The sequence below is a fragment of the Scyliorhinus canicula genome, unplaced genomic scaffold (genome assembly GCF_902713615.1).
Source record: "Scyliorhinus canicula unplaced genomic scaffold, sScyCan1.1, whole genome shotgun sequence".
Taxonomy (NCBI): Eukaryota; Metazoa; Chordata; class Chondrichthyes; order Carcharhiniformes; family Scyliorhinidae; genus Scyliorhinus; species Scyliorhinus canicula.
In genome coordinates, this window is record NW_024055881.1 from 138,148 (window position 1) to 157,013 (window position 18,866).

The 18,866-nt window shown below is 46.7% G+C and overlaps 1 protein-coding gene across 1 annotated transcript in view; it reads left to right on the forward strand.

The window, feature by feature from the left end:
• Nucleotides 1-1,823: 1,823 nt before the first annotated feature.
• The window catches only part of LOC119961260 (gastrula zinc finger protein XlCGF57.1-like), an 18,356-nt gene continuing 1,313 nt past the window's right edge, over nucleotides 1,824-18,866 (forward strand). Inside the window, exons 1-2 of the mRNA XM_038788695.1 lie at nucleotides 1,824-2,169; nucleotides 4,709-6,063. Of these exons, the coding sequence (XP_038644623.1) occupies nucleotides 5,057-6,063 (1,007 nt within the window). The 5' untranslated portion in view covers nucleotides 1,824-2,169; nucleotides 4,709-5,056. The remainder of the gene's footprint in view (nucleotides 2,170-4,708; nucleotides 6,064-18,866) is intronic.

An 18,866-nucleotide genomic window follows, 5' to 3' on the forward strand; every position in this document is an offset into this window, starting at 1 on the left:
AGTCGGAGCAGGTGAATGGCCTCCCCCCACTGTGAACTTGCTGGTGTTTCAGGAGGCTGGATAACTGAGTGAATCCTTTCCCACACTGAGAACAGGTGAATGGCCTCTCTCCAGTGTGAATGCGCCGGTGTCTCTGCAGGTTGGATGAAGTCGTAAATTTTTTCCCACAGTCGGAGCAGGTGAATGGCCTCTCCCCGGTGTGAATGCACTGGTGTGTCAGCAGACTGGATGAATCACTGAATCTCTTCCCACAGGTGGAGCATGTGAATGGCTTCTCGCTGGTGTGAAGACGCTGGTGTGTCTTAAGGCTGGATGACTGATTGAATCCCTTGCCACACTTGGAGCAGGTAAAGGGCCTCTCCCCAGTGTGAACTCTCTGGTGCACCAGTAGGCTGGATGAATCAATGTATCTCTTCCCACAATTGGAGCAGATAAAGGGCCTCTCCCCAGTGTGAACACGCTGGTGTACCAGCAGGGCAGATGAATCAATGTATCCCTTCCCACACATGGAGCAGATGAATGGCCTCTCCCCAGTGTGAACTTTCTGATGGGTTACCAGGCTGGATGACTGAGCAAATCCCTTTCCACACTCAGAGCAGGTGAATGGTCTCTCCCCAGTGTGAACGCGTTTGTATGTTTGCAGATGGGATGACTGAGTGAATCCCCTCCCACACTTAGAGCAGGTGAAAGGCCTCTCCCCATTGTGAATATGTAGATGAGCTTCCAGTCCAGATGGGAAATGGAAGCTCTTCCCACATTCCCCACATTTCCACGGTTTCTCTGTGGTGCCGGTTTTCTTGTGTCTCTCCAGGTTAGCTGGTCGACCAGTTCCAATTGTTGGGTTTCAAACCGCTGTGAATGGTGTGATGTTTTTTCAAGCTGTGTAACAGTCAGTGCCCTGGAACACTCTCACTCGGGTGTCTGTCTCGGTGCTTTCCAGTCACATTGATGGTTAAAATGCTTTGAAGCAGACAGAACAATCATTTTCCTTCTAGATTCAAAAGCAGATGAAATTCAGGTCCCGATGAATCGAGTGGCTCTGTCAGATCTGGACATGCTGTTTCATTGGAGATTTCTGACTGCAAATCCTCCACTTCTGATATCCTGTAAAGGGAGTTTACAAGTCATCACTGTCAGTATGGGAGAGAAATTCAAAACAGACAATTTCAGTTGCTGTGGGACATTCTTTCCCCTCTCCTTCCACAAAAGCTGTAAATCTCCATCCCTTCACTCTCACTCTGCTGTATCTAACAAACACCCTCCCAATTACCCTCCTGAATGTATCAATTCATCCAGTATTATATTACAGAATAGAAAGAATTCTAAATGGCCAGACAATGTAATGAAGCAAAGGAGATGGTTTTTATTTACTGTAACAATCAAACTAAAAACATAAATGAATCATTTATTAACAAATAGTATTTGAATGGACAGGATAAATTTGACTTTAAATATCTCAGACAATAAAAACAGGTTCCACAAAATCTCAGCATTTCCCCCTCAGCAGATTTGTCTCTAATTCCAGTTCCAGACTCCCACAACTCTCTGTATTTCCCAAAGGGAGAAAAAGTTTTACTTACAGATGTTGGATAGAAGAGGAAGTTTTGAAGTCTGTGTGCGAAGCTAAAAACCAATGCTGGGCTGTTGATAATCAAACTGAAGGACTGTGAAGAAAATGATGGGAAGACATTTTGCAAAGTCCCCTCCCCCACTCCCTCAGCTGTAGGCCCAGCGCGCAAGCGCAGAAAGAGTTGATCTCCTTTTTGGACCAGCCAGCCGCCGTAGTGAGAGGCGGGGAGGGGAGTTTCACCAGGCGGCTTCTCGCTCTGACCGGAGCCGGTTGCCTGGAAACCTTGTCTCGAGGAGGGGGAAGGAGAAAATGGGTGTTCGCGCGCCGGCCCTGCGGAATGGAACCTGGAGACGTCATCGCGGAGAACAGTGATTCCTATTGGGTGATCTCGGCAGGGTACCATTGTAACGTCACAATAGGGAAGTTGGACAATGCAACATCTGGGAGGAAATCAATGTCTCCCCCTTTCCATTTCTCTGCCCATTCTGGGGGAATTGTTCAATTGCAGGAACTGAAGAGGAAGGAAGTGAATCCAGGGAGGGGACAGACTCTGAAAAGGTGACAGACGAACATCGGAATTAGGAGCGGAGTAGGCCCAGGTATCTCGTAGATACATTAATATCCTTTAACTCCCTCAGTTTGACACATTATTTGTTTGGCTGACAGGAATGTTCACAATTAAAGGGATCGTTTTCCAAGTAGATGAATGAGTTTGAAATGAATAGTAAATTAATACAGTACAGATGGTTATATGGTACATATTGTATTATTTATGATTTCTAAAGTTCATTATAATTATTTTTTGTCTTGAAATATATCGCAGTGTAGCTGCATTGTATATTTCCAGTTTTAGAGACATAACAGCAGAGCAGTCTTCGAGTCCGGCTAACTCTACAGCAATCCAATCAGTCCCATTCCCCCTTTATATCCGTGTTCAGCTGAATAGAATAGAATTGAATCCCGACAGTGCAGAAACAGGCCATTCGGCCCTTCAACTCTGCAAAACCCTTGGAAAGAGCATCCTACTTAACCCCACACCTCCACCCCACCACCGTAACCCCACCTAACCTTTTGGACATTTAGGGGCAATTTAGCATAGCCAATCTACCTAACCTGCACATCTTTGGGCTATGGGAGGAAACCAGAGCACCCAGAGGAAACCCACACAGACAAAAGGAGAAAGTGTAAACTCCACACAGACAATCACAAGAATTGAACCTGGGTCCCTGGTGCTGTGAGGCAGCAGTGCTAACCACTGTGCCACCTGAAAGGTTATTTCCTTCAAGCATCTGTCCAATTTCATTTTGAAATCATTGATCATCTCTGCTTCACCCTCATTTACAGTGAATTCCAGGTATTGACCACTCACTGCCGAAATAAAGTTATTTCTCGCTGCTCCTATCTCTCTAATCAGTAGTAGAGCACTGCATATTGAAACTTTTATAATCCACATGCAAACATACATTTGGGTCATTCAATCCATTATGTCTGTATAGGCTCTCCAAATGAGCATTATGACTTAGTACCAGTCTCCTGTCTTTTCTTTCTCTCTGAGAAATACAGGGAGTTGTGAAACTCTGTAACTGCATTTACTGCTTATTCTCTTCCCACACCAAGTGGTGCATTAAGGCAGATTTTCATCTTTTTCTAAAGCTAGTAATTCCTGGACAGCACGGTAGCATTGTGGATAGCACAATTGCTTCACAGCTCCAGGGTCCCAGGTTCAATTCCGGCTTGGGTCACTGTCTGTGTGGAGTCTGCACATCCTCCCTGTGTGTGCGTGGGTTTCCTCTGGGTGTCCGGTTTCCTCCCACAGTCCAAAGATGTGCAGGTTAGGTGGATTGGCCATGATAAATTGCCCTTAGTGTCCAAAATTGCCCTTAGTGTTGGGTGGGGTTACTGGGTTATGGGGATAGGGTGGAGGTGTTGACCTTGGGTAGGGTGCTCTTTCCAAGAGCCGGTGCAGACTCGATGGGCCGGATGGCCTCCTTCTGCACTGTAAATTCTATGAAAAGGTTGTGAGTCTGTCACAGGGAATGTCAACATGGCTGACCAGGAGTATTTCCCATTCTTACCGCCAGCCATTGGTGAGTCTGGAAGGATTTCCATGTTGATCCACTCAATCTGCTTGACTGCTCCCTGTACCCACTTCCCTTGACCATCAATTTTCGGGGTGGGACACGAACCCGAAGCTTCCTGCTCAGCGGCAGGGCACTAGTCACTGCATCTAGTGCCTAGTATGTGGAGAGGGAAAGTGCTTGTGATTTTGTGAAGCTATTTAAAGTCAAATTTATCCTGTCTATTCAAACACTATTTTTCTCTGAATGCATAAATCAGTCATTTAAAAAAAATAAATTTAGATTACCCAATTATTATTTTTTCAACTAAGGGGAATTCAGAGTGGCCAATCCACCAACCCTGCACATCGTCGGGTTGTGGGGGTGAAACCCACGCAGACAGGGGAAGAATGTGCAAACTCCACACGGACAGCGACCCAGGGCCGGGACTTGAACCCGGGTCCTCAGCGCCGCAGTCCCAGTGCTAACCACTGCACCACCGTGCTGCCCCATAATTCAGTGATGTTGATTTTAGTTTGATTGTTACTGTAAAAAATTTAAACACATGAAACCCCGTCCATCTTTTCCTTGGAGTCTGGAATTTGTTTATTTTACGGTTATGGTTTCCCAGGGGACTCAGCAACAGAGATATATCCAGTGTTGTTTTATAGAACATATTAAGTATAATATTTATGTTTCAGTTATAGAATTTATTTATTTATATTCTTGTAATCTAGTATTGTCGCTATGTTATAGATTTCCAGTCCTAGACATTATAGTTCAGAAATAATCCATTTGGAAATTTGAGTCCATGTCAAATCTCTGCATTCCAATCCACTCAGTCCCATTTCCCCCTCTATATCCCCTTAGCCCCACTTGTTAATTTCCTTCCAATTGCCCATCCAATTTCATTTTGAAACCATTTGTCGTCTCTTCCATCATCCTCAGACAGTGAGTTCCAGATTATGACCCACTCGCTGTCTAAATAAACTTCTTCCTCACATCCCCCACCCACTGTCATAAACTAGAATTGCCTATACTAAATGTTTATCCTGATGACTTTTGTCAAATCCTTTTCCAGAATATCAGAAGGGGAGGATTTGCAGACAGAAATCTCAAATCAAATGTCAAGTGGAGAATTGTCAGTCGCTCGATTGTCCGGACCTGAATATCTTTGGCTTTTGGATCTAGAAGGAGAAATGTTTGTCTGTTCTGTAAACTTCAGAAGATTTTAAACATCAGTACGACTGAAAAAGCACCAAGACATCTACGCGAGTGAGAGTGTTCTGGTGTGGTAAAGATATTTAACCAGTTCCACAGCCTGAAGAACCATCACACCATTCACAGCCAAGAAAGACCGTATCCATGCTGTGTGTGAGGACACGTCTGCTGATCAGTGAACCTCGAATGAGACAAAGACACCAACACCATGGAGAAACCATGGAAATGTGGGAACTGTGGGAATGGATTCAGTTCCCCGTCTCAGCTGGAGATCCACCGACGCAGGCACACTGGGGAGAAACCATTCACCTGCTCTGAGTGTGGAAGGGGATTTACTAATTCATCTGACCTGCTGACACACCAGCGAGTTCACACTGGAGAGAGGCCATTCACCTGCTCTGAGTGTGGGAAGGGATTCTGTCGCTCCTCCACCCTGCGGACACACCAGCGAGTTCACACCAGGGAGAAGCCATTCACCTGCTCTGATTGTGGGAAAGGATTCTCTCGGTCTTCCCATCTCCTGGTACACAAGCGAGTTCACACCGGGGAAAGGCCGTTCACCTGCGTTGAATGTGAGAAGGGATTCATTAATTCCTCCAAACTGCGGATACACCAGAGAGTTCACACTGGAGAGTGGCCGTTCACCTGCTTTGAGTGTGGGAAGCGATTCACTGATCTATCAAATCTGCGGATACACCAGCGAGTTCACACTGGGGAGAGACCATTCAAATGCTCAGAGTGTGTGAAGAGATTCAGTCATTCATCCAGCCTGCGGATACACCAGCGAGTTCACACAGGGGAAAAGATGTTCGTCTGTTCGGATTGTGGGAACGAATTCTATCGCTCTGCCACCCTGCGGATACACCAGCGAATTCACACTGGGGAGAGGCCATTCACCTGCTCTCAGTGTGGGAAGGGATTCACTCGGTCATCCCACCTGCTGAGACACCAGCGAGTTCACACTGGGGAGAGACCATTCCCCTGCTCCGAGTGTGGGAAGGGATTTACCCGGTTATCCATCCTGAAGACACACCAGCGGATTCACACCGGAGAGAGGCCATTCACCTGCTCTGAGTGTGGGAAGGGATTCATTGATTCATCCTACCTGCTGACACACCAGCGAGTTCACACTGGGGAGAGACCGTTCACCTGCTCAGTGTGTGGGAAGGGATTCACTCGGTCATCCATCCTGAAGACACATCAGCGAATTCACAAGTAATTACGGGGGTTGGATTCTGCTATTATTGCTGCTGTTAATCACATTCAGGACTGAACCATGTTCATTCTGACAGTTGAGTGGTAGGGTCGGAGGGTTTCTTTCAGCTGGACTGGCCAGTCTCATGACTCTGCTTCCAGTGGGCTGATGTTCATTGAGCCTGGGAGAGCACATTTCCATGGAAATGACCCACAAAAGCTGATGAAGGACATTTTTATCCTGGACAGCAAATAGTGTTATTCCTGCCACTCCAGTTAGATCTAAAATATATACATTTGTCTCTGTTCCATTGAGTCTACAGCACAGGGCCAGGTTGGTCGGGTCAATTGGTCTGTGTCAGTATTTATGCTCCACATGAACCTCCACTCGGCCCTCTTCATCTCCCCCATCAGCATCTCCTTCTATTCCTTTCTCCCTCGTGTATGTATCTAGCTTTCAATTCAATGGATTCATGCTGTTCACCTTAACCACTCGCTTTGGGAGTGAGTTCCACATTCTCACCACTCACTGGGTAAAGAGGTTTCTACTGAAATTCCTATTGGATTATTGAAGCCTGCATAATATAAAGACTTCCATCAGGTCACCCATCAGTCTTCTCTTTTTCTAAAGAAAAGCAGCCCCTGCTTTTCCTGAGGGCTGGTCAGATCTGTGGCAAATGGAATTTAAGCCTGAAAAGTTTGAGGTGATGCCTCTATTCATCAAAGATTACTGTATTCACGACTTCCCTGTCAGTAACTGAAGATTGAATAAGTAGTGATCCTTAATTCTAATGGTAATTAATGAATCAATAATCAATTAGTAGTTATATACAAGACTGAATTTTACTTGCTGTAAAATGTAAAACTTTAGTTACTGTTTATGGAAATAATGTGCAATGAAGATAAAGATGGAATCATATTGAGCACAGAGGAAGATGATGGTCATTGTTGAGGTCCGCACCTGTGGAGTGGGCCGTGTGCTCCCCATACCACAATCTATTAAAAGTTGTGAGTCAGGTGAGCTCCATAATACACTTTGGGGTTCTCTAAACCCTGGCCCATAACACCCCTTGTAAGAAATGTCTCCTGTAAGAAGTACCTGTGTAATGCCCTTAAAAAAAACTGAAGAAATTAATTGAATATTATAGAAGTGGCTCATTTTGTGGAAATGACTGGAATCTTCTCTGTGGATTGAAACAACTGAGAAACTACAAACGTGGAAGAAAATAAAGTCCAAAAGGTGAATTGTGAACCGTTCTACAAACTGAACTTAAAAATTCACATCTGAACAGCAATGTGGACTATCCTCTCGCAGAAAGAACGTTGAATAATAATTATTGTAGGAAAGAAAACTTTCAGAAAACACAGCAGCAGTAATATTCCTTCTTCAGTGGACAGTGTTTCCTGGACATGGAATTCAGCTGTTATCAAGCTGGTCTTGTGAACATGAGATGGACATTGGAGGGATATTATGTGTATTTCAGGTCAGTTAAACATAGGGAAACATAGGACTTAGGAACAAGAGTAGGCCATTTGGCCCTGCGAGCCTGCTCCACCATTCAATAAGTTCACAGCTGTTGTTAAGATATACATGCTATGCATTGGTAAGACTGGGGAAAGTATTTAAAATGCAGACCACAGCTATTTTGGCGGATTACGGAATCATGGATTTTGTGAAATATAGAATCCATAGGATCCCTACAGTACAGGAGGAGGCCATTCGGCCCATCGAGTCTGCACTGGCCCTCCGAAAGAGCATCATCCCTTTTTTCTAATTAAGAGGCAATTTAGCGTGGCCAATCCACCTACCCTGCACATCTTTTTGGGTTGTGGGGGCAAGACCCACACAGACACGGGAGAGAATGTGCGAACTGCACACTGACCGTGACCCAGGCTGGGATCGAACCTGGGTCCTCGGCCCCCTGAGGCAGCAGTGCTAACCACTGCGCTACCGTGCTGCCACAAGAGCACCATCCCTGAGCACATTCCCCCAACCCGTCACCCCAACTAACCTGCACATCTTTGGATACTGAGAGGCAATTGAACTTGGCCAATCCAGGCAGCCTGCACATCTTTGGACTGTGACAGGAAACCAGATCATCCGGAGGAAATCCACGCAGACACGGGGAGAATGTACAAACTTCACACAGACAATCACCCAAGGCTGGAATCGTACACAGGTCCCTGTCGCTGTCAGGCAGCAGTCTTAACCACTGGAGTGCTGGCGTAGCATTACTGTCCATTTTAATATTCACATAATATATTTGTAGATCAAAGACAGAAGGACAGGAACTTGCAATCAGTTTGGAAATAACTCCCAATATCTCCTGTTCTCAAACACTTTGTCTGGAAAGTTAACAAATGGGATGATGCCATGGGCGAGATTCTCCGCAAGTGCAGAGAATCGTAAAGGCAGCCGTGGGACAGGCTGTGACCCACAGCAGCCTTCACGCCCACTTCCGGGGCCGATTCTCTCCCCCCCCCGGGCGGGGCTAAGAGCACGGCCCCGTGCATAATGGCGGCACGCATTGACAATGGTCGTCAAGGCCGCACGTCAAGCGTCACGCCGGTTGGCGTCTTTTCCCTCAGCTGCCCTGCAAGACGTGGTGGCTTGAGCTTGCGGGGCGGCGGAGGGAAAAGAGTGCGTCCGTTACGGACGCATGGCCCGCGATCGGTGGGCACCGATCGTGGGCATATGCACCCCCTTAGCACGGCCGTGGTACTGCCGTGCCAATCGGGCCCCCAGATGCCCCAAACGGGCATCTGGCACTCGTTTCACGACGGCAGCGAGCAGGTGTGTTTGCTGCTGTGTTGAAATGGGCGTGAAGGCCCGGCAGCTTGGCCCATCAGCCTCGGAGAATCGCCGCTCGCCGTTCGTGGCGTGGGTCGGTGGGGGGGGGGGGGGGGGAGAGAATAGCGGGAGGGCGTGAAAAATGTTGGGAGGCCCTCCCGCTATTCTCCCACCCGGCGTGGGGGGGGCGGAGAATCACGCCCGTCACATCTTTAAAAGGCAAAGTCTTTAGTTCAAATCGTCACCTTGCTGTCAGTGGAAAGGGTTAATGTCTCTGCCCCCAGAGGTGTTGGAACAAACGGTCTCAAATGTGCACAACTGTTGACTTTGTGTAACTTTATTTTCAGATAAAAGAAGAACCAAACACCATTTAAAACTTTGTTTCCTCAATTCTTTGGGCATTTTTCTCAGCTTTGCCCAAATGTGTTTTTCCTCTTTCTTCAGGCACCTTTCCAATTGATTCAAATAAAAAGAATGAAAAATAAAAGTAAAACGATCAGCTTTCAGAGGGAACCAAAAGCTTTAATCTTTTTCCACGAAAAGAAGTTAAAGATGCTGGAACTTCCGAAGCTTGTGAGATCCAAAGCACAACGTTAAGGCTAAAGTTTGACTTCAGAGAATCCAACTTTTCACTGCCTTTTACAATTGTACAAATAAATTGTAATTCATACTTCAAGATTTTCTTTCACTCAGTAATAATAACGTCCCTTTTCCGGCAGAGACTCCAGATCAAATCCCAATTGTTCTCTTCCCTTGTAGCTGGTGTGTGGAGAAGATCATGTTCACTGTAGATCTGTCAGCCCAGAAACCGCACTGTGCTTCTGGATAAACTCAGTCTGCAAGTAGATGAATCTTTTAAACATGACCCTAGTGAAGGAGTTCCCAATGATGCTTAGGAGTGAGATGTCCCTGTAGTTGTTGTAATCTCCTGTCACTGCTGTTTTTATCAGTTGTGATGATTTTAGCATCATGCACGTGGAATTGTTCCGATCTCCCAATAGAGGAGGAGGTCGTGAAGGTGTGACAGTCAATGGGACTTTGTGTTTGAGCAGTTCAGCTGGAATTTCATCCTTGATGGGCACCTTTGTGCTTGCTCGACAATCAATGGCCTTTTCCAGCTCAAGTGATGAGGGTTCCTTGTCCAACTGAACCATGACAGGAAGCTGCAGGACAGTCAAACAGCGACTGGGAGATGCCCGTCTGACTGAGGACAGCTGACAGTCATGTTCAACCCAGCGGGACATCTGTTTACATCTGTCAGGATGTCACCATTTGGGATTTCAGGGGCACAACTTTGGTGATGGGCAGACCCAGAACCCTCTTCTTCCCATCACACACAGCACATTGATTTCTGTTATCATAGGCAGCAGAGCGCAGCACGGTGGCGCAGTGAGTAGCACTGCTGCCTCACGGCGCCGAGGTCCCAGGTTCGATCCCGGCTCTGGGTCACTGTCCGTGTGGAGTTTGCACATTCTCCCCGTGTTTGCGTGGGTTTTGCCCCCACAACCCAAAAAGGTGCAAGCTAGGTGGATTGGCCACTCTAAATTGCCCCTTAATTGGAAAAATGATTGGGTACACTAAATTTAGAAAAAAAAAAAAATCATAGGCAGTTTGGAATTACTGGTGTTGGCTGTCCAGTGTTTATTTATACGATCGCTCCGTCTTTTACACATCTGTCTTGGCTACTTTCAGTGATGCAGTGTTCTCGGTGTTGGGTTTATTTTGTGTGGTGAATGTAACAGGTAATTCACACTGTATCATTGTAAGCGCAGTAGCGTTATCCGACCACTAGGGGGGAGTAGCTCTGGGAATACTCAGGAGCTTGTACAGGGCTCCACCCTTGGCTCTGCCCACGACTCCTCCCCCTTGTGCTGCTGTATAAATACCCTTGTCCAGAGTCAGCCTGCAGTTCACCGAGAGTTCATCAACGATAACAGGCTGGCTCTGTAGTAAGTAGATTAAAGCCTATATTCATATCAGAAAACACGTGTCTGGTGAACTGATGGTTCCATCATGTTGTACATCAGGTCAGCTTTGTTTTTTGCTTCAATGACAGATGTAATCTCTGCTGAGTGGGTCTCAAACCAGTCTTTGTTGTGGGTTTCATCTTTACCATGGAATCCTGTAGGATCTTTACAGTGCAGAAGGAGGCTATTTGGCCCATCGAGTCTGAACCGGCCCTCTCAAAGAGCACTCTACCTTGGCCCACTCCCCTGCTCTATCCCCTAACCCTGGCTACTGCTGTGTGAGAAATGATTGAACTCAGTGACTTCCAACTTTCATCAATGTTGATTGATGAAGTTTTTATTGATGTGCCTGTGAAATATTTCACAGTTTAGTTTAATGCTCTTTGATAATGTAATTTCACAATGGACATGTTACTGTGAAGAATGTGTGAGTCGCTAACAATTGTCAGCAAGGATTAATCAGCACTTTCTAATTGGAGTTGTTAATTAGTAGAACCTGTCAAACTCTGAATTGTAGATTTTGGATCAAACATCAATTTAGGACGATCCTGTTAAGAGTTCTTGAATGAAGGAGAATATCACAGATGATGCTTTGAAAATGGACATCGCAGCCCCGAGAATCAGTGACATCTGAAAATATTAAACTGCAGCCAGTTCTAGGGTTTGTTAATATCAACAGAATCAAACCAGATATTGTCAGACCATCAATCCTGGATGTGATTAACAGCAGCATAAACACCAAAATTCAACCCTTGCAGTCACTTGCCAACTTGCTGATGTCTCAGCTCATATCGTGACTGAGTGAATCCCTTCCCACAGTGTCGATGGTCGGTCTCGGCCCTTTGTGAATTTGTTGGTGCGCACTGAAGGTGGACGGCTTGATGAGCGTCTTTCCAATGAAACTGCAGCTGAACGGCTTCTCCATAGTAACTTCGCTGGTGTCTGAGCAGACTGGATGATTGAGTAAATCCCTTCCCGCACACTGAGGAGATAAATGGTCTCTCCCTGGGGTGTGAACACAATTGTGTATACTGAGATGAAAGTGTGAACCTCATTCCACAAGACATGCAGCTGAATGCTCTGTCCTCAGAGTGAATTCATGGTATAACATGAGTCGAGCTGGCTGAGTGAATCCCTTCCCACTCACAATAGGTAAAAGGTCTCTCCTCAGTATGAACTCACTGGTGTAACATGAGACTGGCTGACTGAGTGAATCTCTTCCCACACACAGAACAGGTGAACAGCCTCTCCCCAGTGTGAATCCGCTGATGTGTACAAAGGTTGGATAACTGAGTGAATCCTTTCCCACAATTGTAGCAAGTGAATGGCCTTTCTCCAGTGTGAACTCGCTGATGTTCAGTGATGGCGGAAGAACAAGTGAATCCCTTCCCACAAGTGTAGCAGGTGGACGGTCAGCTCCCCAGTGTGAGTGTATTGATGTACTGTGAGGGAAGAGGAATGCCTGAACTTTCTTTCACAGGAAGTGCAGCTGAATGGTTTGTCTTCTGCATGAATTCGCTAGTGTAACAGGAGGCCAGCTGATTGAGTAAATCCTTTCCCACATTCAGAGCAGGTGAATGGTCTCTCTCTTGTGTGAATACGTCGGTGAGTTTCCAGCAGGCATCGATAATCGAATCCCTTCCCACATTCCCCACATTTCCATGTCTTCATGATCCAGGTGTCCTTGTATCTCTCTAGTTCAGGCAACCAGTTGAAGCCTTGTCCACACAGAATACATGGATGTTTCCTCCTCCACGCGAATGGTGCAGGCTGTATTTTTGGTCCAAGCACTTTGCACAGAAAGTGTACTGGAACACTGTCACTCAGATGTGTCTGTGTCTCTGTGCTTTTCCAGTCACACTGCTGTTTAAACTGTTCTCCCACAGATAGAACAGACAAACATTTCTCCTTCCACATTCAAAGGCCATTGATTAACAGCTACTGATGAAGCCATTAACTCTGCCAAATGCTGTTGTAATATTTGAGTTTCCAGTCTTTGAATCCTCCCCTTTAATACCCTGTAAAAGGAGTTTACAAAATCCATCACTGTCAGTCCAGGATAGAAATTCTGAACAGACAATTCTAGTTTCTCTGGAACATTTTTCCCTCTCTTGTTCCCCCAAAGCTGTAAATCCCCGTCCCACACACTCTCCCTCCTCCCTGGGCTGAAATCCAAACCCATCTCACCATCTCTTTCCTCCACTCCCAGTTTTCTCCCTCCCTCTCCTCTGCCTGGGTTCAGTTCTCCAGCTCCTGTCTGCAGACTGACAATAAAACCAATGGGTCTTATTGGGGGTTTGGGGCCTCCAGCGGGTGTTTGTGAATCCTCCCTGCCCACCTGCCAGGGTTTCCTTCCTTCCCAGAGTCCTCATTGATTTGGGTGCAAAGTGTAAGCTCTTAATTATTATCCCCCCCCCATCCTGTGATGTGAACCACCCTCCAGTGTGTGAAGCAGGATGGTGCCCGTTAACCTGGGCCTGTTCCCGGGAGGGAGGAGAAGCTCCGCAGCTGCAAACCAGGGAGCTGACAATGATGGTGAACACAGTAAGAAGTCTTACAACATCAGGTTAAAGTCCAACAGGTTTGTTTCGAATCACTAGCTTTTTGAGTACTGCTCCTTCATCAGGTGAATGAAGAATTAAATTCCAGAAATATATACAAAGTCAAAAACGCAAGTCGATACTTTGAATGCGAGTCTTTGCAGTGTAATGGCTTCTTCGCAGCCTTCAACACGTTATCGATGAAGACGAACATCTTGAGAAGGTAATCCCTACACCCCCACAACTTGCCTTCAAACAACCGCGCAACCTCAAACCATTGTTTACAGCAAACTCCCCAGCCTTCAGAACAACAACCACACCACACAACCCTACCAGGGCAGTCTCTGCAAGACGCGCCAGATCATCGACATGGGTACCACCATTACACATGAGAACACCACCCACCAGGTACGCGGTACATACTCGTCCGACTCGGCCATCGTTGTCTACCTCATACACTGCAGGAAAGGATGTCCCGCGGCGTGGTACATTGGCGAGACCATGCAGACGCTGCGACAACAGATGAACGGACATCGCGCAACAGTCGCCAGACAAGAATGTTCCCTTCCAGTTGGGAAACACTTCAGCAGTCAAGGGCATTCATCCTCTGATCTTCGCGTAAGTGTTCTACAAGGCGACCTTCAAGATGTGCGACAACGCAGAATCACCGAGCAGAAATTTATAGCCAAGTTCCGCACACAAGTGCAGCCTCAACTGGGACATTGGATTCATGTTGCATTACATTCACCCCCCACCATCTGACCTGGGTTTGCAAAATCCTAACCAACTGTTCTGGCTTGAGACAATTCACACCTCTTTAACCTGTGATTATCCCTCTCTCCAGTGGCTCTGTCTGGACCTGTAGACTTAGTTATCTGCAAAGACTCACATTCAAAGTATGGACTTGCATTTTTGACTTTATTTCTGAAAGCTACCTGAAACAACCCTGTTGGACTTTGACCTGATGTTGTGAGATTTCTTACTGTGCTCATCCCAGTCCAACGCCGGTCTCCACATGATGATTGTGAAGTGTTTGCTCCAGCTCACAATGCCCAGGCAGTGATTAACAGCAGCTCCAGACCAATAAGGCGAGGGGGCGGGACTGGAGGACCGATTGGGAGCGGTGATCCTCCAAGCAATCAGAGTGAATGAGGGGAGTGGCTGATCCCGGATCTCCCTCATTGGCTGAGAATCTACATCATTTTGATTTCTTCCCATTGGCCACGTGGGTGCAGATTCCACAACCTCATTTCCTGCCCGAGGTGTTAGCCAATGGAAAAATTTGGAGGACCGGATGGACTCGGTCCTCCAGCCAATCAGACTGCGGGCTGTGTGTGAATGACGATTGAGCTTCACACAGAGTGAAACTTATTCCGGAGTCAAACTTTTGAGTTTGCACTTTCTTTCCACTTCAGTGGACTTAAAAAAAAAAGTCCATTGACCCTTCTACATAACTGTTACAAGGAACAACAAACGTTAACCCGGTTTCTCTCGCCACAGATGTGGCACAGTATTGAGCACTGCTGCCTCACAGCGCCAGTGACTATCAATTCTGGCCTTGGATGACTGTGTGGAGTTTGTGCATTCTCCCCGTGTCCACATGGGTTCCCTCCGGGTGATCCAGTTTTCTCCCATGTGCAGGTTTGGTGGATTGACTATGCTAAATTGGCCATGCTAAATTGCCCCTTAGTGCCCAATGATGAAGTGGGGTTACGGGGAGAGGGCAGGGGAAGTGCACCTGGGTGGGGTGCTCTTTTGTAGGGTAAGTGCAAACCCGATAGGCCGAATAGCCTCCTTCTGCACTGGAGGGGTTCTATGATGCTGCCAGACCTGTTGAGTTTACCTCGCATCATCTGTTTTTACTCTACATTAAACACATTTTTAATCCACTGATATTTATTGAACCACTGTACCATCAACTACTAGGAGCAGTGTGTTGATGTTTCAGCTACTTTGTAGTAATTTTCTCTCTCACAGTCTGATCTGATGGGACTGTCTGGTGGTATTTCCTTTGTGGGTACAAACCCAACACTTACTTATATTCAATTTTTCAGCATAAAGATATGACATAAATAGGTATGAGAATGCGGTTCCCGGGTAGTTCATTTTTCTACTATCGAGTGGCCATTAAGGCTAAATAGTCCAGAGAGTCCAAAAATTATAATGAAGAACTTCATCCTGAGTTCTCGTCTGCGTTGGAGACTATCTTCTTGCAATCGGATAGATGTATCCAACTGGAACGTCCTTCAAGCTTGACCGAAGTTGGTGTCGTCAGTAGTACCAGGAAAGGTCCACTCCAGCGTTGTCCTAGTTTCTTTCTGTCCCAATTTTTCACCAATACGTAATCTCCGGGTTTGATTACTGGATATCGAAGGACGGCTGTCCCTGTCCCAGGAGATGCGCCTGTTTCACCTGTGAGTGGAGAAACTTCAGAGAAAGTGTTAATTGCTTTAAATAGTTCTGCATTTGTTCACCCATCACATGGAGGTCGACGCCCTCCAGGGGTTTTTGTTGGCATCCCAGGGAGTCCTCATTGGCCGACCATAGACTATCTCTGCAGCCGACGGTCCGGTCCGCGAATGTGGAATCACCCCCATGTGAAACAGCGCCAAGGGTAATACCTTTAGCCAATTTAATCCAGTTTCTTCAGTCAATTTAGATCATTTTTCTTTTGAAGTCCCATTGGCTCTTTCCATCATTCCTGCTGCCTGCGGGTGATCCGCGCAGTGCAATTGCTGTTTGATTGCGAGTGCTTCGCACAGTTCAGTATTAATTCGAGCCACAAAATGTGGTCTGTTGTCTGAGCTCACCATTTTGGGTACCCCAAAGCGAGGAATAACTTCTATTAACAACGACTTCACCACTGTATGCGCAGTACAATTTGTGGTGGGAAAGGCTTCAATCCATTTACTAAACACATTGATTAATACTAAACAATATTTGTAGCACTGTCATTTTGGTAATTCAATAAAATCAAGCTGTATACAAGCAAAAGCGCCATCTGGCAAGGGAGTGGTTCCTGGAGGGCATTTAATACCTTTACCCTTATTATGTTTAAAGAAAATAGGGCAGCACGGTGGCCTAGTGGTTAGCACAACCGCCTCACGGTGCTGAGGTCCCAGGTTCGATCCCGGCTCTGGGTCACTGTCCGTGTGGAGTTTGCACATTCTCCCCGTGTCTGCGTGGGTTTCGCCCCCACAACCCAAAAATGTGCAGAGTAGGTGGATTGGCCACGCTAAATTGCCCCTTAATTGGAAAAAATAATTGGGTAATCTAAATTTAAAAAAAAAAAAAAAAAAAAAAAAAAAAAAAAATGTTTAAAGAAAATGAGGTATCGATCCAGCCACGTTTGCGCTGCTGTATTCAAATCTGGGTGCCACCATGTTTTCAGGAGCAGCTGTATCATTCCCTCCTTGCCAAGATGGGTACAAGAATGCAAATAATCAACAAGTACTGGCAATAAAGAATCCGGAATACAAACTTGAGCAACTGGAGTAAGCCAGAGGTCCCGTGTCAAGGAGTGCGAACACCCCATTGACTTCCATAGTGCTCGCTCAGAATCAGAGGCGTCCCTCTGTAAACTTTGAACTTCAGTTATCTCTGGCATGTCCTTCGTTCCTAATGCAGGTACCTGGTTTAGAGCCTGATTAGCCCCACTGGGAACAATTAAAGAGGTTGATGAAACTGCAGCTTTAGCAGCTGAATCAGCACAGGCATTCCCTAATTGAACAGGAGTGTCCCCCTTCGTGTGCGCAACACATTTAATAATTGCCAATTGACGGGGAAGCTGAACAGCATCAAGGAGATTTTTAACCCAAATTGCGTTTATTTTTTAATAAACAATTTTATTGAGGTAGTTTTTGGCTTTGTAAACAGTTACATACATCAACAGAAAGAAAGCAACAAAGGCAAAAATGTGCAAACATCCACGTACTTTCAATACTTCAATCGTAACATACTGCACAAGCCTCTCCCACTGGTACTACCCGCCATTTTATCCTTCCTACTCTACTCGCCCCCCCCCCCCACCCCCTGCTGACGCTCACTCTCCCGCAAAGAAGTCAATAAATGGTTGCCATCTCCGGGCGAACCCCTATACAGATCCCCTGAAGGCGAACTTAATTTTTTCCATACCCAGGAAACTCGACATGTCCGCAAGCCACAACTCAGTCTTCGGGGGCTTTGGGTCCCTCCACGCCAATAATATTCGTCGCCGGGCTATCAGGGAAGCAAAGGCCAAAGCATCGGCCTCTTTCTCCCCCTGGACTCCCAGGTCTTCCGAAACCCCAAAAATTGCCACCCCTGGACCCATCGTCACCCTTGTTTTTAGCACCCGGGACATGACGCCCGCAAATCCATCCCAGTACCCCCTAAGCTTAGCGCATGCCCAAAACGTGAACGTGGTTCGCTGGTCCTCCCGCGCACCTAGCGCATTTGTTCTCTATCCCAAAGAATTTGCTCATCCGAGCCACCGTCATGTGGGCCTGGTGAACGACCTTAAATTGAATCAGCCCGAACCTGGCACATGTCGCGGTCGAATTTACCCTACTCAGGGCCTCTGCTCACAGCCTGTCCTCCATTTCCCCGCCTAGCTCCTCCTCCCATTTAAGTTTCAGTTCCTCGGTCTGGGACCCTTCCGCCCTCATGAGAACCCAAATTGTGTTTTGAATGGGAGCCCCCGTAGAGGTGAGAAAGCCTCGTTGTTGCCAGAGACGGCCAAAATCGTGGTCACGTCAAAGGCATACCTGGAATCGGTGTAAATGTTTACACTTTTGTCAGTGGCCAAAATACATGCTCAAGTAAGGGCAAATAGCTCGGCTCTTTGTGCAGAGACGGGGGTCTGGAAGGCTGTTGCTTCCCGAACGTCAGTGTCCGTAACCACGGCATAACCCGACTGTGAGACTCCAGTGAGAGAATTGGAGGAACTGCCCATCAACATAAAAAAATTAGTTCTGGATGTTCCAGAGGGCGATCAGTTAAATCTGGGTGTGGTGCGGTAAGGAAGTGGTTCCTAAGCAAGCAGTCGTGCGGTGCGTCATTAAGGTTATCGGGGGGCTGATCGAGGAACACAGCAGGATTTAAGGTTGAACAATAATAAAAAGAAAGGTAGGGGTTCTGCAGCAGTGAAACCTCATAACGGCTCAAGTGAGCTTGAGTCAAATGTTGGGTTTGCTGAGACGTTAGGAGAAACGCCATTTTGACGGTCTTCCTATCTTAGGAACTGGAAGAATCGGGGTGTTACAGGGCGATTCACATGGTATCAAAATTCCCTGAAGGAACGATTGAATCATGACTGAGACTCCCTCTTCAGCCTCGGGGGGTAATGGATTCTGTGAAATGCAGGGTAAGGGCATATCAGGCTTGACTTTAATAACGACAGGAGGTACAGTAGTGAGACCAACTTCATGTTTGGGGACCATAAGTCCGCGGGGACTTCCGAAATTGGAGTTTGGGCTGATCGATGGTGGTGTAATGTGCCGGTGATACAAAATGGCTGTGAAAAGAATTCTGAAGTGCCGTTGGGGA